The sequence below is a fragment of the Odocoileus virginianus genome, chromosome 3, assembly GCF_023699985.2.
Source record: "Odocoileus virginianus isolate 20LAN1187 ecotype Illinois chromosome 3, Ovbor_1.2, whole genome shotgun sequence".
Taxonomy (NCBI): Eukaryota; Metazoa; Chordata; class Mammalia; order Artiodactyla; family Cervidae; genus Odocoileus; species Odocoileus virginianus.
In genome coordinates this window covers 16,206,069-16,231,083 of record NC_069676.1, presented here as the reverse complement: position 1 = coordinate 16,231,083, position 25,015 = coordinate 16,206,069, and the positions used below count along the sequence as shown (strand labels likewise).

General features: G+C 53.4%; 1 protein-coding gene across 9 annotated transcripts in view; it reads right to left on the bottom strand.

The window, feature by feature from the left end:
- Positions 1-25,015, bottom strand: part of RANBP3 (RAN binding protein 3) — a 52,088-nt gene that overhangs the window by 24,779 nt on the left and 2,294 nt on the right. For 6 of the 9 annotated variants that reach the window (XM_070464864.1, XM_020883749.2, XM_070464861.1 and 3 more), the window contains exons 2-3: positions 8,113-8,168; positions 2,898-3,086 (exon numbers count right to left, since the gene is read on the bottom strand). In XM_070464864.1, coding sequence (XP_070320965.1) covers positions 2,898-3,086; positions 8,113-8,168 — 245 coding nt within the window. The remainder of the gene's footprint in view (positions 1-2,897; positions 3,087-8,112; positions 8,169-25,015) is intronic. The other 3 variants (XM_020883751.2, XM_070464866.1, XM_070464865.1) reach the window with 1 other exon arrangement.

Here is a 25,015-nt window from a genome sequence, read left to right as displayed (position 1 = left end):
TTCCTGGCATGGGTGGCCTTGAGGGTACAAGGGCGCCAGGCCAGGAGGCAGGGAGGGAGCAGGAAGCTGTGTCAAAGAAGCTGAGACACAAGACAGATGGGCAGTGAGCAGGAGTGAGCAGCGCTACCTTCTTGGCCTCCTGGAAAAGATGAGAAATCAAGACCATATCAGGGACATTCCTTCCAGGAAATACCAGTTGGCCTGCCGAGGACTCAAGTGATCCCCAGCTGGATGGACCCCCATCTGGACAGCCCAGCTACAAAGTCCGCTGCTGTGACTGCAGGAAAATGGACACCTGGATGAAGATCCACTTGAGGGAGGCACCTGCTGAGGCAGCCTCACCTTCATGTGGACCACAGGCCCACTCACCACAGTTTATCTTTTGACTCAGGGAACCAGCTCAGAGATTTTTACCAAAAAGGCAGACACTGAAAAAAAAGAAAATGAGGTAGCCTCCAAAGATGTGACTGCTGGGCAGGGGCGGACGAGTGGTAAACCCCGTGCACACGTCAGAGGATGGGCAGGGGGAGCGGACCGGCCAGGAGACTTGGTCCAGACTCTCTCGGTTTCCCAGTGGGGCTCGTGACATGTTTCAGGCTCGGTAGTGCCTTGGCTCAGGACTTCAGTTGGCAGACTTCAGCCAGGCTCGGGGTGAGCACTGGGAACACTTTCTCCGGGTCAAATGGAAAAGTTAATCTGGATGTGGTTTGGTGTCCCTCAAGCTGCCTTATGAGAGCCAGGAGGTCTGATATAAGGAGACTGTTTCCTGGTCCTGGGGCTTCAATGGCCAGAGCTCTGATGAGACTGAAAGATGATAAGGGCCCTTTATAGGCAACAATTCAGTGTGCGATATGTCGCAGCTTTACAATCCCCCAGAGGATCGTGGAATGAACAGACTGAACGTGAGGGATGAGCCCTGTCAGGTTACATGTGGGTGGGTGTTTCCTGAACTCCAGAGTGAGACAGAGTGAGCGCCAAATCTGCTCTGAAGCAAGAGCAGCTAGTCCGAGTTCACCACAGAAACATCTCAGCCCAGGAAGTAGCTGAGATCGGGGTCTATCCACACCCTAATTGACCTAAAAAACAAACTTCACTGTGTCTTAGTGCCCAAAAAGCAGAAAAAGCCCTGGATGGCTGAGAGCTGTCACAAACGGTGTGATGGCGGCACTGCTGGGACTTCTGATGGAACCAGGGATGCCCGTAGTTACCCATGTTAAAACCACACAGGGTATGCACGGGTGTGTGTCACAGGCATGGCCCTGTCCATGAAGCTGGCACATTCAGAAACAACCCCCCTCCGCCCCAGGCCCTCTCCCACAGCAACATAACAACCATCTTCATCGCCCTCGACCTTGCATCTTCCAGTCTGGGCACTGCTTGCATTTCTCAGAATTAGAGCTACTGACCCACAGTCCACAAGAATTGAGAAGCTGAGTTCTGTTGACCAGGCCTTGGAAATCGGCGTCTGGACTGGCCACAGGGAGAAGGCGAGGCTCTGCCTCACAGGCATTAGCAGAAAGGGGTTTGAAAGAGCCTGGCTTCTGGAAGGGCCGCTGCAGTGATACCACCTCTACTGTTTGCCACCCTCCATGGAAAACCTTCGACCTCTGCAGATGGAGATTCTCAGTAAATTGCGCTCTTCAATCTGGACAGCAGCGGAGGGGCCCGTTTCCTGGGCAGATCCTCACAAAGACCACCTGTTCTCAGGGAACTGGGAACAGGTGCCTACTGTCGCCCGACTCAGGAGAAGGTTCCAGCAGCTGCTCTTGCCCAACCCAGAAAATGACTGCCTCTGAATTCCTGCTCTCGGCTCTCAGGTGGGGACCTCAGATTGGAATCTTTCCTGGGTTTCCTTCCCTCAAGCCCCCTTTCAGGCCACGAAGGACAGCCCCCAACAGGGACAGACTGGTTCTTCTTTTCCCACCACACACAGATTCCTCCAAATGTTAAAATTTGGCTCCAGCCTCACTTGGCTGAACATCACTTCTTTCTGCGAATCCCAGGGTCTGGTGGCTCTAGCTGAATTTCAATGGTTTCCTCAAGGACATGGGAGACTGGCGCTGTGACACGAGAAACCGCTAAAGGTCTGGGAGAGGGCTGGGCTGTGACGGCCTGGGTGCCATGTGGTGGGGTGGGATCCTGTTTTCTTGTCACTTTTCCCTGATGTGAGAACGGGGGGGGGGCTCTGCCACTAGGTACCGAGAGGATGAAGCTTTCAATCCTGAATGGAGGATAATGTTTACCTTTCCCGATTTATCAAACTCCAAAAACTCCAGACATTTCTTGTTCTGGAGAGTTCACAGTCTTCTCCACCTATAATCTTCCAAAGCCTTCTGAATACAAAGAAAAAGGGCTCAGGGGGCTCCCTCCGATTCAAAGGAAGCGGCTCTTCTTCCTGCTTTGATTGAAGACAAGCAGTTCACAGCCCAACCACAGTCTAGACACAACCGGTCTTGCAAAGCAACAGGCATTAGACACCTTTTCCTACAGATCAAGGAAGCTGGAGCCTTTCGTGTTTCTAAGATACTGAACTTGAAAGCCCAAATTCAGGGAGAGATGGAAAAACGGAAGGAGGGAGAAGGGGCTGAATTGGAGGTGGAGAGTTCTACCCTGATCCTCAATTCCTCTTCTGACCCCTTGCTTCTTTCAATAACAGGATTAGCTTCAGGCTATGGATAAATGTTCCCCTGACTAGCAAAGTCTCAGTGTAGAAGGGGACTTGCTCCTTCCTGACTTTTTTGGCAGCAGGAATTAAAGGGCACTGAAGAGAGCCCTGTCATCTTTTCAGTTATCGCCAGTTGCTGACGACCCGGGGTCTGGATGCGAGGGCCGAGAGGGAGGGGCCGGTCTGGGTTGGGAGCCCGGGGCTGGGGGATGCCAGGGGGAGGCGGACTTACCCCTGCCAGTTCTCGTGGAAAAGGAAGAAGCTGGGCTTCGGGCGCGCGGGCCAAAGCGCTAGCGGGGGCAGGAAGCTCTAGGGCATGCTCACCAGCTGACTCGGGCTGACCCGTGCCATGGTGGGGGGCCTCAGCCTCCCCCCGAGGCTCCTCTCCCGAATCCGACAAGTCTTTTTGCTCTGCAGAGGACTGGGAGCAAAAAAGACAATTTTCCTTCAATGTAAACAAAGCCTGCAATGCGGGGCAGGGGAGGGGGTGGGATTCAAAGGTTGAGCATCTCCTGACGCTCCTGCCCGGGATGGATGTCGGGCCAAGAGAGCCGGCCCTCCACGCTGTCAGAAGGGCGGTGAACATGGGCTGGCTGTTGTCAGACTTGGCACTTCCTAAGGTGTCCAGGAAGTCGGACTCATGTTTTGAAAACTGGCAGGTGGCCTCTGCGGTATGCAGCTCCTCTGCTGGTGGCAGTCAAGAAGAAACGGTCTCGATGACCAAACTGCCCCTGGGGTTAGTAAGCCCAAACTCAGACAGACTCGGGAAGGGGGCGAGTGCCAGCACCGTGTCTAGCCACTGGGGCTGGGGCTTCAGCAGGAGCTGCAGTCCCGGCAGCACCTCCCATCTGCCCATGAACCTGAGAGGAAGGGAACGCAGCCCTGCTCAGTGAGTGCAAGTGTGGGGGACCCAGCAAGCTGGCGGAGACACAGAGACCCGGCTCTATATCAGTGGGCAGGTGGGTGGAAGTCTGGCTGAAGGAGGGAGCCCCTTGGCCTAGGAGTCTCCTGGGCCAGGGCTTATCTAGAAAACAGCCAGGGTAAGGGGAAGCTGGAATCCTTTGAGGTGGTTCTTGGGGTTCAGGAGGGGCTTCCATGGAAGTGGCTTGTTGCAAAGCTGGTGGCCTGGATCCAACAGGTGGGCTCTGGTCCCCAAACCTCCCACCTGGCATCATCCACCACAGGTTTCTCTCACTGTGAACTGAATGACCATGGGGCCACCCCGTCTCCCTGTAGATGCAGCCACATTCCTCCTGCCTGTGAAGTGACTGAACCCTCTTTAGACAAGACTTGGGACTATTTTTAAATGTGTGAGCCTGCTGGATGAAAGCAACTACATAAAAGATTTAAGAGAACGTTCAAACACTCTTGGAAAAGCAAAAGCTACAGGACGTTAACACATCCACATGTCTAAAGATCACCCAAATGGACTCTTCTTATGCAGGGAGATCCACAGATGTAAAGGCCTTCCTTCCCAGGCCGCTCTTCAAACCTGTGCTGGGTGCCAAGGTGGCCCCACAGCTGCCTGTGCTGCTTTATGGCCAGAGACTGAACACCCAGCCGGAGGAAATGGAACCCAGAGCTCCATGGGAAACTGTCCATTTGTATTCAGAACAACCAGGATTTTTAAAACAATCCCCACTTTTCGAACAGAGAAGTTCAAATGCCCTTGCAGCATGGCAGAGATGAAGTCTACATCAGAGAAACAAAAAGAAATACAAATGCCATCGCAGCGTTTTCTCCTAGGGCCCTGAGTACTTCTGCTGGACAAGGAAAGTAAGCTCTAAAGAGACAAGGCAGAGCCTGTAGGTTTCCAACATGTTTGTTAAAGTCAGACATTGGGATTTTGGCAGCCTTTAACATCATTCTAAAATATACGTGGCTGACAAAAAGCCACACACACAGAATACGCTTGTTACACAGAGTAAGCTCCCAGTGTTGTCAGTGACACTCTGCTTTCTGCCCAACAGCAGACTGCTGTTGTAACTGCTTTTTGTCTTTTTACTGAACTGCTTTTTGTCTTTATTCTGCCAGGGCAACCCCAAAGTCTTCTGCCTTCAGATTAACAAATATTTGGAAGATAAAGTAAATGAAAGGAACATTCAGTTATCACAAACAGTGTAACAACCCACAGAAGGAGATTCAAATTCTCTTCCTGTTTAAAAGAAAAAAACTGTTTCCATTCAAGGCAGTTAAGAAGGTTTCATTTTTGCCCCTAAAACACAAATGTGTGGAAACGCAAGCATCTTGTGAAGAGCGCCATCTTGAGGAAGCTCGGGCATAGGGAAGCGACAGAAAAGGCTCTTGGCTCTTGGCCTGGGTTTTGGCATCAAGACTGCAGTTCCAGCTGCCCGAGGCTCTAACATAGAATGATGGGAGGATCTGAGGACTCTTCCCAAGACCCAGGGATGCCACCGGCAGGCCATCGATCTGTGGTTTGCTGTGAAGGCAACTTGAACCCTGTCTAGGGGACAAATAGAAAATCCTAGGTGGTTTTGTCACCAAACCAGCACCAAAAATGCCTGGGCTGGCAGCCTAACTTTCTTCTTCTCAGTTTCAAATCTTTTATCTCGATCATGATTTGGTAATAACAGCTGGGCCTCTGAAGGGGAATGGGGGCTCCTGGAGTACATCCCGTGGGTGCACTGGTGGTTTATGGATTACCCACTGAAAGACGGGAGTGGGCCCACAGCTGACAATGGGACTCCTTGATCTCTGTGGATCCAAAAGTAGCTCAGAAAATAGCTGTGTGGGTGACACTTAGGACAATTTCCATGTGGACTAAATATATTACAGGATGTTTCTGAATTAACGATCACTTTCTCAGGCGTGACCATGGCACTGGGGAATTCCAAGGAGACAACTGTCTTTAAGGGAGAACCATCGGGGGCACAACTTAGAGTTGAGTGTTTCTAGCATTTATGATAAAGATGTTAACAGTGAAGCCTACCCAAGGTGGCTTCCCAAGGGTCCACGGTACCATTCTTTTAATTTCTCTGAGGACTTGAAAAAAATTTCAAAACAGAAAGTTGAAAAAGGGCAAAAAAGCTCACTTGGAAAAAAACAACAGCAGCCTGTTGTTTCCCAACCCTGTGGTGTGAGCAGGGAGGGCTGAGACAGTGGCAAGATGGGGAAAACAGGGAGGGTCCCAGGAATGTGTGGTGGCTGCTCCTTGCAGACCCCCCCTAACCATCACCTGCCCTGGCCCCGGGGGCCACACAGACACCAAGCCAGCTATCCGGGCCTCTCCGTGTCCTTCCTGCCTGATGCCCGAGCGGTCACAAGCAGCAGAGAAAGGAGGAGGCCCTGTGTCTACTGGGCAGCCACCCACTCGGCAGCTCAGAGATGGGCCTTGATGAACACACAGGCTCCCCCGGCCTCTGCTGCAGAGGTTTTCCACGCCTTTCCAGTGATCTTGTCACACAAGCATGACAGCAGCGGAGAGCCGGACTCTGAAGAGCTCACGGTCAGCTATTTTTAGAAGCCCATTTAGAGCTGGCACCGAGTCAATATTCAGATGTGCACGTTTTCATGAGGATGAGCATCCTGTTGGTGACTCTTCAGGTTCAACCTCACCCTGTTCACCTAACTAGAATCGACCTTCTGAAGGTAATGAATGTAACTCGGCCTTTGAATGGACAAAGCAACAGAGCCACCTCAACCATGAAACTAGTACTGAAGTAAGAATTAGTAATTTTAAAAGCATTTTAAATTCAGCCAAATAAACATTATATTTTAGCGTTTCATCCTGCTGATTGTTGGAAAGTCTTCAGAATTATCTATTTCAATTACTTGTTTCAAATCTGGGCTGGCAACCTGTAAAGGGCCAGATGCTAAATATGTTTGACTTTGCAGGCTGCCTGGTCTCAGTCCGAACTCCTTCATGCTGCAGTTGACAGTGAGAGAGCAGCCACAACTCACGGTACACATGGGGCGGGGCTGTGCGCCAATATTTTTTTATTAACAAAAAGCTGTGGCAGCCCTTAGTTTGTTGATAATCTAAAAGTGGTTCAAAAGAGAATCACAGTAAAATTCAAAATTCTAGAAAGTCCCGATTTTATGGAAAACCTGAGTAAAATAAGTGACTTTCATATCTGAAGCAGAAACCAAACACATTTACTTCTAAAAGCCAGAAGAAACACATCAGCCCCTTCACAGAGGCTGAACTTCCAAAGGACAAATGATAAAAGCACGTGAAACTAAACCGCATGTATCGGTCAGCGCCCAATGGGGAGGAGGCAGCAGAGGCTGATGGACCTAGAAAACATGACCCAGGAAACAGAAGCAAAAAGGGAAGAACCTTTTCTTGTGTTTTCTGATTCCTCAGCAGAAGAACTGACAATGGGAAAGATTAATGCAAGAACAAGCCCAGCAGATAACACAGAAAACATCCTGCAAGGGGGTGCTGGTGGGTGGGGGGGCCTCAGGGCAGCCGCTGCTCCTCCCCACCCCTGCCCCACACACTAGCAACTTTCCCCACAGCCCTTGAACGCTGCACCGCTCACAAGGAGAAGACTGGCCTCTTCTCAGACCACGGGGCAGGGTCTACAGGCAGCGACTCGGCTGCCGGCAGCCCCCAAGCTCAGAGCCAGCCACCTTCAGGAGGGCCCACCTGGTCTGTGGGTCCTGAGTCCAGAGCCGAGGGGCCCCTCAGAGGCTGTCCTCACTAACAAGATTCCGGAATCACACAGATTTCAGAATACCGGTGTCAACGCAGTGCAGGGGTCACTCTTAGACCTTGCTGTGGTCATGACATCACACCTGCTGTCCCCGGGCAGGAGGACAGGCACTGTTCATGTTTTTTGGACAAATAGGGGGAGTCCCCATATATGCTTGGGTCACCACAGAACACTGACTAACTGGAGACACAACAGCGACCTTCCATACTGGGCCATGGGGAGGGACTCGGCCTGATGACTTCACCACGAACGACCACACAGGACGGCACCGCCCTGCCCTCCAGGCGCGTGAGCTCCTTACCCTGAATTTGTCGAAGTATCTCCAACAACAGAGCAAACCAGACATGTAAAGCAACCTTTAAGGACAGGTAGTGAATACATGATGCAAGCCGGCTGCCAATTATTCTAAGTGCACTTAAGCCAAGTTGGTTGGGGCCAAAAACTCCCCTAAAAACGTTAAAGGTCCTGTTTTTCCTTACTCAGCACTGCTCCCTCTCCTCCGCTCTCCACCCGCCTTCCCTCCCTTCTACCAAGTTCCCTGATGCACAGCAGTACTTCTACAGCAAATAAGATGGAAGCGCTCTCTGTTTTTTAAAGCAGAGTCTCTGAGCCCTGTCCATGCACCCTCTGTTAACCTTGGGCCGTGGTAAACCTAAGGCCACTGGGCCTTCTTCCCCGAGCCCCAAGGCGGCGCTGCAACCTTTGGGGGAAGAGTTCTGGGGGAGGCGGTGAGGGAAGAGGGGATGGCAGAACATACCGGCCCCTTACCTTTTGTCCTTTCTCCTTCTGAAACACAAAGACGGGCGGAGCAATGGCAGGCTTTTCTGCAAAAAGAAAAATCGGTGTTTTTTCCCCCAACACTATATTCATACAGGAAACACAGCTACATTTGTTTGTGATGTTAAAAACAAAACACAAATCCAATACAAAATTAGTAACTCGAATGATCATCGGATCGCCTAGAAAACAGTTTCTTGATATAAATATGCAAAGTGTTCAGCGTGTTAAGCTATGTGCATCTTTCTGTGTGCATGTACACACCAATAAATGGTTTCGAGACTGGCTTAGAATGGCCATGTCACTGGGAAGTCCCTAGGTTTAAAATGTTTATGTTTTCAAATCCGCAGGCCAGTTGGGGCCAGGGGCAACCCATCCACAACCTCTGCCCACGAGGCACACGCTCTTTGGAGGATTACTCTGCTCAAGTCAGCTCTGCGTTCCACCTGGGTGTCTAAGTGAGTGCCCGTTAGGAAAAAAGTGGAGTTGTGAGGATTGAAAAGTCCATCTTGCACAGCTGCTGCTGAAGGGAGAAACCCTCTGGGACGCTGTCACTGGACCATGAGACGGTTGCTGCCGGTCATCCTCAGTCAACACCACTGGTCTTCCGTCTGAGGGGCCGTGTCCCTGGCCCTCTGCCACCCGCCGGAGCGGCCACCCGCCTCACTGTCTGGGACCGGAGCCCTGTGGGCGTGCCCAGGGCCACCCTCAGCATTCAAAGCCTGGAGGGGCGGCATGGATGGGAAGCGGGGGCAGGGGGGTGTTGTTATGAACTTGGGGCGCATCTGCACAGCCCTTCCCCTTCCTGAGTCCTGGGGTGAACCAGGAACCTGCACTAGCAGCTTTCAGCTGGCACGATGGGCGGTTCGCAGGCCACGAGAGCACTCGCGGGCATCTGGTTGGAGGGCAGGGTCTGGGGTATCTTCGGAGAGGAGGCTGTGCTGAAGCATCAGCAGAGCCCGGAATGCAGGGACAGGTGTGAAGGCGGCTCCTGAGGTGACAGGCAGCCTGAGGGGCAGATGGTGGCGATGGAAGGATGTGGGGCAGTTGTGAAGGGGGGCAGGGGAGGAAAGCAGAGAGACCACAGTGTGGGGAAGGGGGCGATGGCGACCACCCAGATTAAAGAAGAGGGGGCGGGGACGACGTGCGGGGAGCAAAGGGACAAGACTGAGATGGTCACAGGACACCGTCCCCTCCCCACCCCCAAAACTCCCACACCACGGAGGAGCAGGACAGACGCCCACCTGCACTCTGGGACCACTGCCCATTGATGGAGACTGCTGCCTCGCTCTGTGGCACCAAGTCAGATTCACGACAACCCTCACCAGGCACAGCCCATGCTGCCACCACTGGGGTGCGTGACAGCTCAGAGACTGCAGTGCACAGGGCAGGGGAGTGGGGGGTGGGGAAGGGTCTCCAGTACAGATGTGGAGCTCCACAAACCCAGGTGAATGGAGAAGAATGGACGCGCCCGACTGCTGGGCCGTAAGTGACAGTGAAGGTGAGCTGCAGGGACTCTGGGCGCAGCAGCTTTTCCATACACACACGTCTACCATGGGAAGGCCAGACACCTGCCACAGCCCTTGCATGGAGGGCTGCGGGCTCGGGCCCCAGGCTTACTTCTGCATTCCACTCCAGGCCAGCTGCAAGGCTGGGGGCACGCAGGAAGGAGCTGGGATCAGCCCAGGGCCCACTTCCTACACCCCTGGCTCCAGGCCAGAGGAGGAGAGTGCTGTTTGCCCTGGCCCCAGGGGACAGCAGGCATGGGAGTGAGGCCAGACTGTGGGCAGCCGACAACAATCCGGTCCTGGACTTTTGCTAGAGCTGCTGGGGAGAGGGCCCCCTCGTTCTGCTGGGGCTGTTAAGCTGGTGGGAGAGGACCCCATGGCTGCCAGCGGCTGAGAGTCGCCACAAGGGGCCACAAGGGGAGCTGGAGCCGAGCCAATGCAGCTGGGAGCAAAGCTGGGGGTGGAGAAGGAAGCGGAGGCGGCGGGGGGGGCGCCTAGGCTGGAGGCCCACAGTCAGCAGGCCCAAAGCTAACCCCACCTCCCACCCTGACTCTTCAGTTAAGCCAGCAAATGTTGACTTTTGCTTAAGCCAGCCTGAGCTTGATTTCTGCCCCTGGTCTCTAAGCACCTCTGGCCTGAAAGGGGAGGCCTAGCCACTGCAGACTTCACTACACACACACAGTCGCCTGGAGAAGAAACCCAGGACGGGCCTCCTAGGGGAGACAGGATGCCTGCTTGCTCTTCACAGAGGCAACACCACCTGATACACCGTGTGTGCGTGTTTGTGTGTGTGCGGGCATGCAGGGTTAGGGTCTGTCGGCCCTAGTAAGACACCAACTCCATGAGATGGGACGCCTTGCCTTGCTCCCCTCCTGTCCCAAAGCCCGAGAACAGTCCTGGGCACCCTGAAGGGACTCAACAAGTACCTGAGGGAGCGACGAGTAAGAGAGGGGCACTGAGAAAATGAATGCCATGCCGGGCTGTGAGGAGGGCCTGAGATGGGGAAGCAGCATGCAGATGGCAGAGGAAGAGCTCCTGGTGCTGTGACTAAAGGCCCATGGCAGGGGCTGCCCGGGGGCCGCCGGGGCGGGGTGGGAACAGAACTAGTTTTGGCAGGAGGCTGCCTGTGGTTCACGGGGCCTGCCCTGTGCCTTCTGGAGCAGCTGGGGGCAGAGGGCAGCGAGGGGTACACAGGGATCTGGGCTCTGTGAGTGAATCCACCCTCCTTACCTCCACGGTTGCGGCGGAGACCTCCCGTCTTTCCAGGCCTCTACCCTCACCCCTTGGGGTGGCCGCCAAAACCACTGGTGTGAAACTCACGCTTACAACCTGGCAACATCCTCCCCAGCTAGAAGCACAGGCCCTCTGAACAGGCCAGCCCCGCCGACCACGACTGGGAACTGACGAGCCCCAGCCCCGCGTGCCCCACGCTCCTGTCACTTTGGGGCTTTCACCCGGCTTACTTCCTCTGCCTGGAAGACAGTCTCACCTTCTCTTCCTCAGGTACAGACACTGCTTCCCCTGGGAAGCTTCCAGTTTGAACTGGGCTCCTGAGGCCTGCTCTGCTTATATCTGCATGGGTGACACCAAGGCTGCGTGTCAGGGAGTCTGAGGGACCACAGACAGCCCCCAAAAGAGCTCTATGCACCCCATCAGCCGGTGCGTGGAGGGTGAGAACTGTCTGCAGTGTCTGCACTGAAGCCCCTCTGCCCTTCTCCATGTGGGAGCACCAGCCGCATTCAATCACGTAAGCAGACGAAGCCCTTGCTCTGTGCGCGGCACCATGGGATGAACGAGGACGAGGAGGCTGGGGGCAGAAAGTGTCAGGGGAAAATGTCTCCCAGAAGCGAGAGTGTGTGTGTGAGCACTGCTGTGTCCATCTCTGCGTGTTCAGAGCCAGACGCAGGCTCACACACGACATGTGATCAATGCATAGTTATGAATGAGCGGAACGCTGCCACTGGGGCCAGGGAGGCCCCCTTGGATGGCAGGATTGGCAGCCATGAACCTCAGTCAGTTCTCCATCATAAAGACAGAGTACCAGAGCCATGCGAGTTTCATTTCTGCTTACCCATTTTAGGGCCCCAAGTCTGTAGCCTGTAGATCAGTCCTGACTCCACGACAACACACACGTGCCCCCTTCCAGGCAGCCTGGTCTTTAACTGACCCACGTCACCACTTGTGCCGTCACCACATGAGCACCATCACACAGGAAACTGAAATCCAAGTGTGGGGAAGGAACGGGGACAACGGCAACAAGGCTCCTAAGACATGCCTGAGACCCCAGCCCAGCTCTGCTTTCATAAGTGAACTTCCAGATGTGTAAGCTGGATTTAGAAAAGGCAGAGGAACCTGAGAACAAACTGCCAACATTCGTTGGATCATAGAAAGCTAGGCAATTCCAGAAAACATCTACTTCTGCTTCACTGACTATGCTAAAGCTTTTGTGCAGATCACAATAAACTGTGGAAAATTCTTAAAGACATGGGAATACCAGACCACTCTACCTGTCTCCTGACAAAACCTGTATGCAGGTCAAGAAGCAGCAGTTAGAACCAGACATGGAACAACGGACTAGTTCAAAATTGGGAAAAGAGTACATCAAGTCTGTATATTGTCACCCTGCTTATCTAACTTATATGCAGAGTACATCATACAAAATGCCAGGCTGGATGAATCACAAGCTGGAATAAAGACCAGGAGAAATATCAACAACGTCACATATGCAGATGATACCAATCTAATGGCAGAAAGTGAAGAGGAACCAAAGAGACTCTTGATGAGGACGAAGAGGAGAGTGAAAAAGCTGGCTTAAAACTCAACACTGGACTGCAAGGAGATCCAACCAGTCCATCCTAAAGGAGATCAGTCCTGGGTGTTCATTGGAAGGACTGATGTTGAAGCTCAATCTCCAATATATTTGGCCACCTGCTGTGAAGAGCTGGAAAAGACCCTGATGCTGGGAAAGATTGAGGGCAGGAGGAGAAGGGGAAGACAGAGGATGAGATGGTTGGATGGCATCACTGACTCGATATACATGGGTTTGGGTAGACTCCGGGAGTTGGTGATGGACAGGGAGGCCTAGTGTGCTGCAGTTCATGGGTTCGCAAAGAGTCAGACACAACTGAGCGACTGAACTGAAAACTCAACATTCAAAACACTAAGATCATGGCATCCGGTCCCATCACTTCATGGCAAATAGAAGGGGAAAAAGTGGAAGCAGTGACAGATTTTATTTTCCTGGGCTCCAAAATCACTTCGGACAGTGACTGCAGCCATGAAATTTTAAAAGACGCTTGCTCCTTGGAAGGAAAGCTATGACAAACCTAGAGAGCATAACAAAAAGCAGAGACATCACTGGGCTGACAAAGGTCTGTCTAGTCAAAGCTATGGTTTTTCCAGTGGTCATGTATGGATGTGAGCGTTGGAACATAAGGAAGGCTGAGCACCGAAGAACTGATGCTTTCGAACTGTGATGCTGGAGAAGAGTCTCGAGAGTCCCTTGGACTGTAAGGAGGTCAAACCAGTCATTCCTAAAGGAAATCAGTCCAGAATATTCATTGGAGAAACTGATACTGAAGCACCAATATTTTGACCACCTGATGCGAAGAGCTGACTCATTGGAAAAGACCCTGATGCTGGGAAAGACTGAAGGCAAAAGAATGGGGCAGCAGAGGATGAGATTAGTTAGACAGCATCCCTGACTCAGTGTACACAAGTTTGAACAAACTCCAGGAGATAGTGAAGAACAGGGAAGCCTGGCGTGTTGCAGCCCAGACACGACATAGCAACTGAACAACAATGGGGACAGGGGCAACGAGGCTTCCAAGGAAGTGCCTGAAAACCCAGCCCAGTTCTCCTTTCACGAGTGAAAACCACCTCCAGAGATTTGTAGAGATCAAGGCCACCACAAAGACCTAAAACATTAAAAGGTTAATCAGATGCATGCTATTTAATGCAGATTCTATCCACCAGGTGTTTTAAATGTTGCCCAAAGCTATCTGACCAGGGAACCCTTTGCAAGAACACCTGTGACGAGGCCTGAGAATGGTGGGTAACTGCAGTCAACACTGCTGTGTGAAGTAGGGCAGGACTCGGAACCCCAAGTCACCTGGAAGAATGGTCCTCCTCTGGGCAGAGTCGGCACCACTGTCAGGGATGCACTGGGGGTGCCCACCTCACTTTGGCTTTCCAAGCTGCCGATGCCAAGTGCAAGGTGGCTGCTCTTGGTCTGAACCGCTCCTCCAATGTCCCCCACACAGCCCTCCTCAGCTCCAGGGCCCCAGGGGGCTACCCCAGCCCAACTGTGATCCCAGCTCCCAGCCAGGGAAAGCCCTTACCCCTGCCTCAATCCCCCACGCAAACAGCATGGGGGGTGGTGGGCACAGACCTGGAGAGGCTGAGAGAAGCCCACAGCACGGGCTCTCCACCTAACTGTGACCCCCAAAGACTGGGTTTGGGCTCTGGATCTGGTCTCTGCAGTCCCGGTGACGAGCACAGACAAGTGAGCCCAGGTGTGGAAAAGTCGCAGATCTCCGTTCTGCCCCCTCCTCTGCCAGATGTCGGGGACCCTCCCTGCTCCCCGAGGCACTGTGGGAGGCTGTGACTGCTGGGACGCTCCGCCTGCCCAGCCGAGCCTGGCCCCACTCCTCCAGCTGCACCTCTCAGCACATTCACAGATTCAATCATGAGAGTCACTCGGCAGCTACGAGTTCAGTGATTCCGCACATCCAGTGCCCACCGTGTGCCAGGCGTCAAGCCGGCTTCTAGGGTGTGGTGGTGACACAGAGAGACACGGCCCCTGCCTGCCAGGGGCCGACTTCAGACTCAGTTGAGCATTACAACACAGAGGAAGCACACAGCGCAGGGCTGGGGCACCCAGCCTGCCGAGGCCGCAGAGCAGCAGCCCACCGGGGAAGGCTTTCTGGAGGCGGCGCCTTTAAGCAGAAGGCGGAGCAGCACTTGGGCAGGCAGCCGGGAGCAGGGAGGACTGAGGCAGCAGTGGAGGAACTCAAGGAAGGTCAGGGTGGGAAACGCCCTAGCCCAGGGTGAGAGGAGTGGGGTGCAACCCCCCATGAATGCACGGCCCAGGGGAGATGCTCCTGGAAGGTAAGCACCGATAACACTCAGGCCGGTAGTTCCTTTCTTGAGCAAAGGAACTAAGATGGCTGTGAAGAAGTCAGGGGGTCCCTGAGGTGCAGGCCGCCTCTGGACCCAAGGGGCCACAAACCATCCTCTCGGCTGGGTGTGGAGGTCTCTGGGTAAGAAAGGGGTCACCGAGGAGCCAGGTCCTTCTCCTAAAGCACTAGCTACTGACCCAGGGCCCGGGCCGGGGGAAAGTCCTTGGGTGGCTGGGTGCCTATGTGGGAAGCTGTAAAGCCCCACCCTGAAGGCACCTCTGTTATCTGTGTGACACCTCTGTCAGGAAGAGGGCCTGTAAACTGTCTCCTAAGAGGAGGTGAGGAGGGTCAGAAAGAAGAGGCGAGTTTTACAAAGCCTCATGCTTGACAGAATTAAAACCGTGGGCTTTCTGACACCGCTGCTACAGGCAGGGCAGGGGACAGGGAGGGTTCACTGCTATCTTTTCTGCCCAGAGGTTGACTAGTGGCAAAATCCTTAAAACAAAATAACTTGTGCATCTATTTCGGACGCAGCAGGGAATGGGGAACGGACCAGGTACAGACCTGAAGCCAGTCTAAGATGGAGGAGTCCCGAGGGAAAGGGTGGGTGGCGGCAGCTGCCCAGATGTAAGGAGCTGGCCTGGACCCCAGCGGCAGCCCCGTGGGAGAAGGGCGTGTGTCCAACCCTCCAGGGTGACACAGGTCTTGGGAATCCCATATTTAAATGCCTCCCAGCCTCTGCCATGTAGTCACAGTAAGAACACTCCCAGATGGGGTGTCCAGACCCTCAGATGGTCTCACCCATGGGCCAGTGGTCACTGATGGTGGGGTACTGATGGACCAGGCAGATGCTCAGCGCTTTGCCTGCAACACTGTCCTGAATCTTCACAACCACCTGAAAGGCCAGGTCCTTAGTTTACAGAACAGGAAACGGAGAGTCAAAGAGGCCAAGTGACTTGTCCAAGGTGGGGCTGGGCCTCCAACCCAGGCAGGCCTGATGCTGGCCCCTGACCTCCACTGCTATCCACGCACCTCAGGGGCAAAAGGGAGAAGTCACTACCCTAGTCTGCCTCCTCCCGTCTCTCCCGCTTAGGAGGGCCTCGAAGCTGAGACACTGAGACTTTTCTTTTGAGAAGTAACATCAGGAATAAAGCAGCTACAGTGAACATTCTAGACAGACATCTCTGGAAGAGTCCCAAAGAATCTAGCTGGTGAGTGGTGGGCTTTCACCAAGCCATGAGACCATCTGCTTCGGATAAGCAAGCATGCAGTTAAGCCAAGGGCAGATCCTTATGGTCCTCAAAGAAAAAATGAAGACCCATCCTGAAGTGTACGCTCCACAGAGAGGCAAGCTACGCTGTCTTCATCTGTCAAACATGTAACCGTGGGATGCTCTGTGTAACACTTCCACCGTCTGAGCTGGAAACACACACAGTCACCCCCGCACGCAGGCTTTCCTTCTTCACTGTGCTGGGCAGGGAGGTATGTACACAGAAACCACGGGCAGGCCTGCTCCACGACAAGCTCTGGCACCCCCCCGTGGCTGCCTGACTGCCTGCGTCTGAAGACGTCTGTTAAACTAAACAGAAGAAACTCTGTAGACCCAGGAGAACACACTGGACTACCTTGGCCTGTTCTGTTTATCCCCCTGCTAAAATGATGTCTCCAACACCTGCCAGGAAACAGCTCCCATCTGGAAAGCCACTTACAATTCTTGACCAAAATGTCAGTAAGGTACTTGTGTGAAATGAGCTTTAATCCTGGGCTGATGTGGCTTAATCTTCTTATCTGTGCAAAAAATATGGAAAGCATCTTGCCAACACAAACAACAGTCTGTTAATACGTGGCAACCGCTTTAATCCCCCAACACTTACTATCTCAACCCTTCGAGCCGTTTCTTTTCTCAGGAATTATTATAAACAGTTCGGTGCAGCAACATAAAGGTGAATTTGTCACCAATGTGTCAACACTGTCCACCAGCTAATTCTCCAGTGAAGAATGGAACTGATCTCCATCATACTGTTGCTAGGCGACGCCTCTGATCTCATGCGCCGCAGACTCCGCGGCCCCACGGCCCAGCCACTGCGGGGTGTGGGCCCCTTCGTTCCTTTTTTGGTGTTTGAATGTGTTTTGTCTCAGGCAGCTCTCAACTGGTCTCACAGAGACCACAGGAGCACATGGTTGGGAGATGACGATCCTACCCCTTCTTTCTGGAATGCTCCTCCTCACACCATTACCTTCACATACTGAAATCAAACCACTCTTCAGGGCTCCGACCTTATCCTGACAACAGCGGGGATAACAAGTGGCTCATATTTGTTCAGTGGCCCTTCCTAGACCCTGGCACTTCACACACTCCATCTCATTCAATGTCATCACAGCCCCATGGCAAAGAAATCATTTATCATCTCTGATTTGCAAATCACGAAGCCAGACTGGGAGGCCTTGGAGAGATGGTGCCCTAAGTGATGATGGGTCCCAACAGCAGGGGTGGGACCAGAACCCTAAGCCTGAGTTCCGAGCTGGCTGCCTCCATCCCTCACAACCTCTCGGGCCAAGCTACATCTGCCTTCTTCTCTTCTAGAACTATCGGCCCGGCAGACCCCCGCGACCTTCCCATCCCTGCCCCATCCACTCGGACTGCAAGATGCTGGGGTACACGCTGCACTGTGCATACCCCTGGGCCTTAGATCCCAGAAGAACCCCATTTGCGGATTACTAAATCAAAGCCAGCAACCTCTCCTCCAACAAGCAAGAAACCAGGGAGCCAGCTTCGGCAGCAGTTCTCTGTTCTACCACTAGATGGCGTGACAAGAGCACGGCCGAGCTGAGATTGGGGGGTGGAGGGAGTCGTGCGCAAGGGCAATCTCAGGACTACAGGCCCTCTGCGGAGGCTGCAGACCAGCCAAGGAAACCTGGGAACGCGGGCACTGGGCTGTGTGTGCTTCCGGCGGGCCTCCACCACCCGGGGCTGGGGTCCCCAGCAGGTGAACTCTCTCCACACGTGCCCGCGTCTGTCGGCGCGGATGGGACCCCCACCTCCACCCCCACCCCGTCGGTTCAGAAGGACTGGACCCGACGACGCACATCCAGAGCTCGGGAAGCGGCTGGCATCATTATCTTACTCTAATTACACACAGGACACTGCAGATACACGGATGCCATCCCAAAGCGTGGGTCCTGGACTCAACACCAGTCGCCAGTCCCTTTCCAAGGGTCGCCTGGACACAGGGACACCTCACCACACACTCTCCATCTCTCAGAATCCCCTGAACCCTTCTGAGGCCAAGAGAATCACCGAGATGGTTGGCTAGTCCACCGGCCAAGCCCTGCTCGTGGCAGTACGACTTTCTGAGCATCCGCAAGGGGCCAGGGGCCAGAGACAGGATGAGAGGTGGATGGGGCCACAGCCCTCATGTGGGGCCACAGTGGGAAGAGGAAGGAAAAACAAGCAGCAGAGGCGTGCAGGGGCCACAAGGAGGCGCTGGGATGAGAAGGACGCTAAAGCAGGACAGCGGGCAGAAGGGGGCCCGGGGGGTGAGGGCTCTTCGGGTGAAGGAGCGAGCCAGGTGAAGGCAGAGCCCAGCTGGCGGGGCAGCCCTCAGCACAAATGACCTAAGGGCAGGAAGAACCCTGAGGCCCAGGTGAGCCAAGAGTTCCTGAGGGGAGGGTGGAGGTGGGAGTGGGGAGGGAGGGGGTGTGTGGTGGAGTCAGTGGAGGTGTGGCATTTACATTCCACCCCACCCTGGCAGGGGTCCTCAGGCAGTCTTTCCCACCTTGGTGCGCTGGGATGTTTTTAATAAAGTCACCCCGGGGGTGGTGAGGAGAAGAGATCTCCGGTGGATGGGAGTCTGACTGTTCTGGGGACAGAGCCTCCAGTGTCTGAGCTGGGGGAGGGCTGAGACAACTGTGTGAGGCTGTGGAAGCATGGTCCGCTCGCTCAGTGGCCGACACGACCCTCACTCTGACAACAAGACTCCATGAATAGGGGTCCCCTCCACGTGGCACTGATGATGAGTGACCCAGGCCCTGGATCCTCAGATTCCCAGTGGCCACTCAATGCTGCAAAACATTCTTTCTCCTCTGAGCACAGGGGTCTCTTTTCTAACTCCTGCCATGGTAGAAGCCACACTCTCTGGAACTGTTTTCCCCAAGCCTGCTCTGCTGTGACAGACACAACACAGGCATACATTCTGGGCCAATTCCTGAAATCCTGTGTGGCCAGCCTGGGGGGTGTTTAATTTAGCAAAGGCATTTAAAAATACAATGCAAAAGCGAGGCTAGCCTCCTGAACAGGGTGTGGAGAAACCACTCTCTCTGTCGGAATAGGTGCCCGGGGAGTTAGAATGACCCACTGGGAAGCATGAGCTGGGCTCTGAGACTGAGTGGCTGGAGGTGGGCACACTGGGACAGGCCGACTTCCTGCAGACCCGGCCCTGGGCTTCAGCCCCTGTGCAAGGGGATTGCTCAGACACAGAGCATCTTGGAAGGCCCTCACTGTGAACTTGGAACAGTTCTGAAGGTCATGGAAAACACTGTTCCCCCTTACCTGGGACATGAAGTCCATCACACCATGATGCCAACGGCCGCCAAGAGGCCATATGGGAAAAAAAAGGTCGGCAGGGTGAGCCCTAAGCTCTAGCTGGCAAACAGTTTACTCCTGGACAGTTTTATTTGCCCCCCTCCCTCCCACTGGGCGATATCTGAACATTTTTGGTTACCATGAGGGCAGGAGCTGCTAGCGGCATTTGGTAGATGGAGATCATGATGCTGACCAGCATCCCACTGTGCACAGGATGACCCCCCAAGCCCAGAGAATGAGCCCACCCTCACATCAACTGTGCAGAGGTTGAGAAGCCACAGATTGATTATGTACAAGGAGGCGGGGTCAGATCTCTAACTCACGTTGTACACCAAAGTAAATTCTCAGTGGGTCAGACGGCACAAATCAGGGTGACGCCCCAGCTTCTGTGAATGACCTCCTCTCCCTCCCCACTCGGTCTGTGTACTTAAATGTGTGCGGCATCTCAGGACTTCAGTAGAGATGACTATGCCACACAGTTGTGTGTGTGCATGGGTGGGTGGGGGAAGGCCAACAGAATCCCCTAACCCAGGGGTACTCACACGGCGGTGATTTTGCCCCCAAGGGGACATCTGACAATGTCCGGAGACATGTGGGTAGAGACCAGGGACACTGCCAAACACCCCACGAGACACAGTGCAGCTGGGGGGCAGCTCCCACCAGCACCAACGAAACCTGGCTACGACCTGAAAGGCGCTTTCTCTCTCCCGAAGGTCCCATCAGGAGACTAACAGGTGGTAGGAACTGACACGGCTCCCCACACGTCAGTGGGCCAATCACCTGCCACGTGTTCCCTTCACAACAATCCTCAGACTGGAGAGCACCGACCCTATTTTACAGATGCAGGAACTGAGGTCAAACAATGTGCCCGAGATCCTGGGCAAGTAAGTGACAGAGACACAAACCTAGAGCACTTCCAACTATGCCACAAGCTATCAGCTGGAGGCTGCCTGTCAGCGCCAGTCTAAGATTCCTGCGAGGCTCGAGACAGGGGAGAGACTCACAGGGACCCCGCACAGGCCCCACTCAGGCCCTTCACACTGGGGTTCACTGGCACAAGCCAGTGTTTCTCAAACTTTTTGGCCTTGGGACCCCTTTCCACACTTGTAAGTTAATGAGGATGCCCAAGAACTTGGGTAAATGTGAGCTACAGCTATTGATATGTACTATGTTAGAAACTGGAGAAGGAAATAGCAACCCATGCCAGTATTCTTGCCTGGACAGAGGAGCCTGGTGGGCTACAGTCCATGGGGTCACAAAGAGTTGGACACAACTGAGTGACTAAAAGATAAGAACATGTTAGAAACTGAACTAAGAAACATCAGAAATTAGTTAACTTTCTTAAGATAATAACAGTGAAGGTATACCTACATAATACACTTTTATAAATAATAACTTTTTGAAACAAAAACACTAGGGAGAAGAAGGACATTATTTTATATTTGGACCCATGTTTTAACATCTGGCTTAATAGGAGACAGCCAGGCTTTCTTATCTGCTTTTGCAGACCATCTGTTGCACTATACAACCTCTGGGAAAAAACTCCACCATCCATTCACAAGAGAAGTGTGAAAAGGGCAAGTGATGCCTTTGTATTGTTATGAAAACAGTTTTGTACTCTCAGCCCCCTTGAAAAGGTTGAAGAGTCCCTTTGAGGACTCCCAGGGCCCCTGGACTGTCTTGGAGAAATGCTGCTCTGAGCGCTAGCATTCTGAGCCCACAGAATCCTGAATTAAAGATGGACCACCAGGAACCGTCTGCTGAGGGTCTCTGCCACGGAGCACCCAGTGCTCTGAACACATCTGAGGGGTGCTAGAGCCACTGGACTGAAGCCCACAGGCTGGCCGAGGTCAGGCAGGCACGGGGAGAGGGGGGAGCGGGTAGGTTCCCAGCTGGCTGAGGGTGGGATGCCTGTGGTGACTGGGAAAGCACAACCTGTCTCAAGGCGGCGGCTGTGCCTCAGTCCTGGCACATCCCTGCCGAGCAGGAACGCCAGCTGAAGCCGGTGCTATTTTCCAAGAGAGATCAGAAATCTGGATTGTTCTTTCCCCTGAGGCCTTAGATTCCTTTACCTGATCCTAACTAACAGCAAACAAAGACAAACCCAACAGACAGAATTATATACTGTTTGCCCCGGAAGTGAGGTCACAATTCCTGCCTGTGGTTTTTGACTCTGGCTCTGTGTTGTAGAAAACCGGTGGGGTCTGAGACATCGCGGGCCTCCTGCAACCACCTCTGACAGTGCAGCCAAGCACTGGCTTTCATTTTCCTCCATAACCCCCTTACAGTAAGCGTGAAGTGCAGTCGGGGTTAGGATTCACAGCGAGGGCTACACAGCTGCACCAGGTGCCAAGACAACCAAGGATGAGGCAGAGTGTGGACACCCGGGGGCCTCACCTGCTCTGAGGTGTCCAGTTTCCTACCAAGGAGTGCACAGCCACGCCTGACAGGGCTCCATGGGATCCCAGGAAGGTGGCAAAAACAAACCTCCAAACAGAGAATCCCTGCTGCTTGCTGCCGGGCGCCACCACCAGACCCTGAAGGGACAACCATGCAAAGCGCCACGGAGAGCTACCCGCCAGGGCTCGGCGAGGCGAGCAGCAGCTGCCGCTGCCCGCTGCCCGTGCCAGGCAGTCCCCGTTACACGAGAAAGAGGCCTGTTCAAGTCCCCAGACGCACCCTACTGGCCCCCATCTCCCACTTTACTCCAGCCCATTCTCTGTCTCTGAACTCAGGTGGGAATTCGACTGGTACCTAAAACACCCTCTTCGCCAGGCCCAAACACCGCCCCCCTCCCAACACCACTCAAAGCTCTGCCCTTACTTCCGGTCACCTCTCTCCCCCGAGAGGCTTCAGCGTGTAAGCACACAGCAGAGCCCGCCGTCCTATACCCAGCGATGCTCGCGGGAAATGGTGGCGCAGTGCGAAAGAATCCGCCTGTCAATACAGGAGATTTGGTTTTGATCCCTAGGTTAGGAAGATACCCGAGAAGGAAATGGCAGTATACTCCAGTGTTCTTGCCTGGGAAATCCCATGGACAGAGGAGCCTAGCGGGCTACAGTCGATGGGGTTGTAAAGAGTTGGACACAACTTAGTGACTAAACAACCATAGTGGGTCTGCTGGGTGAGTCCGTTTTCCAGTAACTGAGAGGCAGGCTGAAGATACGGTGGAAAAATTTTAAACTTAAAAGAACTACAAGCATGTTTGGTCTGTACACAGGATCTCAGGCAAAACTTAAAATTTTCTTCCAAGTATACAAAGGCATGGCACCCTCAGCGCTAATCTGCCTCAGGTGAGAGGCACGGGAGAGTTCAATGTACATTCTGCAGGGCAAACCTCAGGGTTAATGTTTATTGTTTAAGTTCATAAAACTCTGAAAAATTGCTTCTCACTTATCCTAAGTATTAAGTTGAGGGCAGGGCAAGGGGGTGGTGAAAATCAAGTGAACGAACAACTCCAACCATTGGAGTTCAAGCGCATCAATAAACACTCGGCAGCATCTCATCCTCTCAGGGGTTAGGTTTGAAATGAACAAGGTGAGGGACTTCCCTGGCAGTCCAGTGGTTAAGACTGAGCTTCCACTGTAGGGGAGATGGGTTCAATCCCTGGTCAGGGAACTAATATCCCACATGCTGCACCTCATGGCCAAAAGGCAAACAAACAAAAGGCAAAAAACAAGTCAGGTGAGCACTGAAGAAAGACAAATCACCCTTGAAAATCTCTGGACTGCTATCTCGTCAGGCCAGCTCAGGGGTTCTCAATGGGGAGCAACTATGGGAGTCCCCCCCACTCCCGCAACCAGCGGACACTGAGCAATGTCTGGACGTTTATGGTTGCCATGACAGCGGGAGGTGGAGGCCAGGGAAACAGGTCAACATCCTAGGAGACCCAGCGGAGCACCACAGTAGAGAACGCTCTGGCCCCAAATGCCCAGAGTGCCCAGGCTGGGGGCCCATGGCTAGATGATCATGTGATCAAAGTCAAGACAGAACCAAAGAGGACGGACAGCCCAGCTCTGGCTGCATCCCGTCCTGGGTGTGCCCCAAGGCCATCTCGTTCAGACTCGCTTCGTGCTCTTTCTGGCTTTGCCTTGAGCACTTCAGCTAAATGTGTCTATAACATAAGTCCTTCACAGTAAAAATAGCTGCCATTTCCTGACTGTTTATCACTGGGCTGAGATAGGTGCTAAATCATTCATATGTATTAATTCAGCCAGGGCTCAGAGCAACTGTGTGATAGATACAATCACCATTATCCTCATTTTACAGGTGAGGAAACTGACGCTCAAAGCAGTTAAGGAGTTGCCCAAAGTCACTCAGAGAGGACAGGCAGAGTCAAAGCACAAGCCCAGTTCCAAGGCAAAGACTGGGGCCACCATCACGTCACGTCACAGGTCTCAGCTGAGGGTGGCACACCATGTCCGAAGACACTCCTGATGGCCACGACCCCTGGGGCAGGGGCACAAGGGAGGGAGTGTGCTACCAGCACCGCACGTGTGGTCAGAGATGCTGCTGGGATGCTCAACATCCTACAGAGCAGAGGACAGCCCCTCAACAGAGACTCATCTGGTCCAACATGTCAAGAGGACCAAAGCTGAGAAGCCTGCTTCGTACCATTTCTCGGGTTTCTACCTCGTGTCTCTGCAGGCCAGCAAGGCGTCATGTGTATAAGGTATCAAATTTTTTAAGGCGGGGATCTAGAATCCAAGGTCTCCTACAGCTCCAATTCGCTCTGCTCACCTTCTTCACCTTCACCAGAAACCAAATGCTGCCTTCACATCCTGATGCCAGTCTACCGGGCAGAATAACTCCAGAGACAAGATGGTTAAGGACTTTGGGATGTGTCAACAGTGAAGTGCCGAGTAGAAGATCCCAGGACACAAGTGTACCACCCCCCCCCCCCCACCACACACTCAAACACACTCTCTCTCTCTCTCCTAGGAAACATTCCAACGGGACTTTAAAGTCACAGACTACGGGACTACCAGCAATCGTTGTGGGAGCGGCTGTCACCATCCCTGAAGAGATCACCATGGCAATGAGAGCCAGTAAGACGTGGAACTTGACACACATCTGGAAATGCTTCTCTCCACACAAGCATGGCCCTCCTCACCAGCACTGTGCTACTCAGGCTGGCGGGTCTCAACCCTTGTTGCACAGCAGGGTCACGTGTGCTGCTTTCTGTCTCTACAGATGCCCAGGAGTAAGGATGAGTCTGCTTAGGATCCCGGTCTAGAAAGACAGAAGCTAAGAGGGCGTGTGAGCTTCAAGGACAAGTGGGAAAGCACACATGCGGGGCAGTCCCCTAAGCTTCACAATGCACAGGAAAGGAAGTCCTCGTTCACAGAGGATGAGAAACGAAACATGCTGGCGGGCTGCACAAGCCAAAACCAGAAATAGAGTTGAGGAACACATGACAACCAACTAAAGGACGGTAGAGATATGGGAGGCAGAAAAGGCCACTAGGATTTTATTTTTTTGAGGACAGCTAGGCCAGAACTAGTGTCAGAGGCAAAGTACTAGATGAGTGTGGCATTTACTAGGCAAAAACTTTTTAAAATACAAAACGTTCCACTGTCTCTATTTTATACACTGATCAGTTCAGCTATGCAAGTGACAGATCATGTGCCAGCACCTATGCTAGAAATGGTGTCCCTGGATAACCGGAATCCATAATTTTCCCT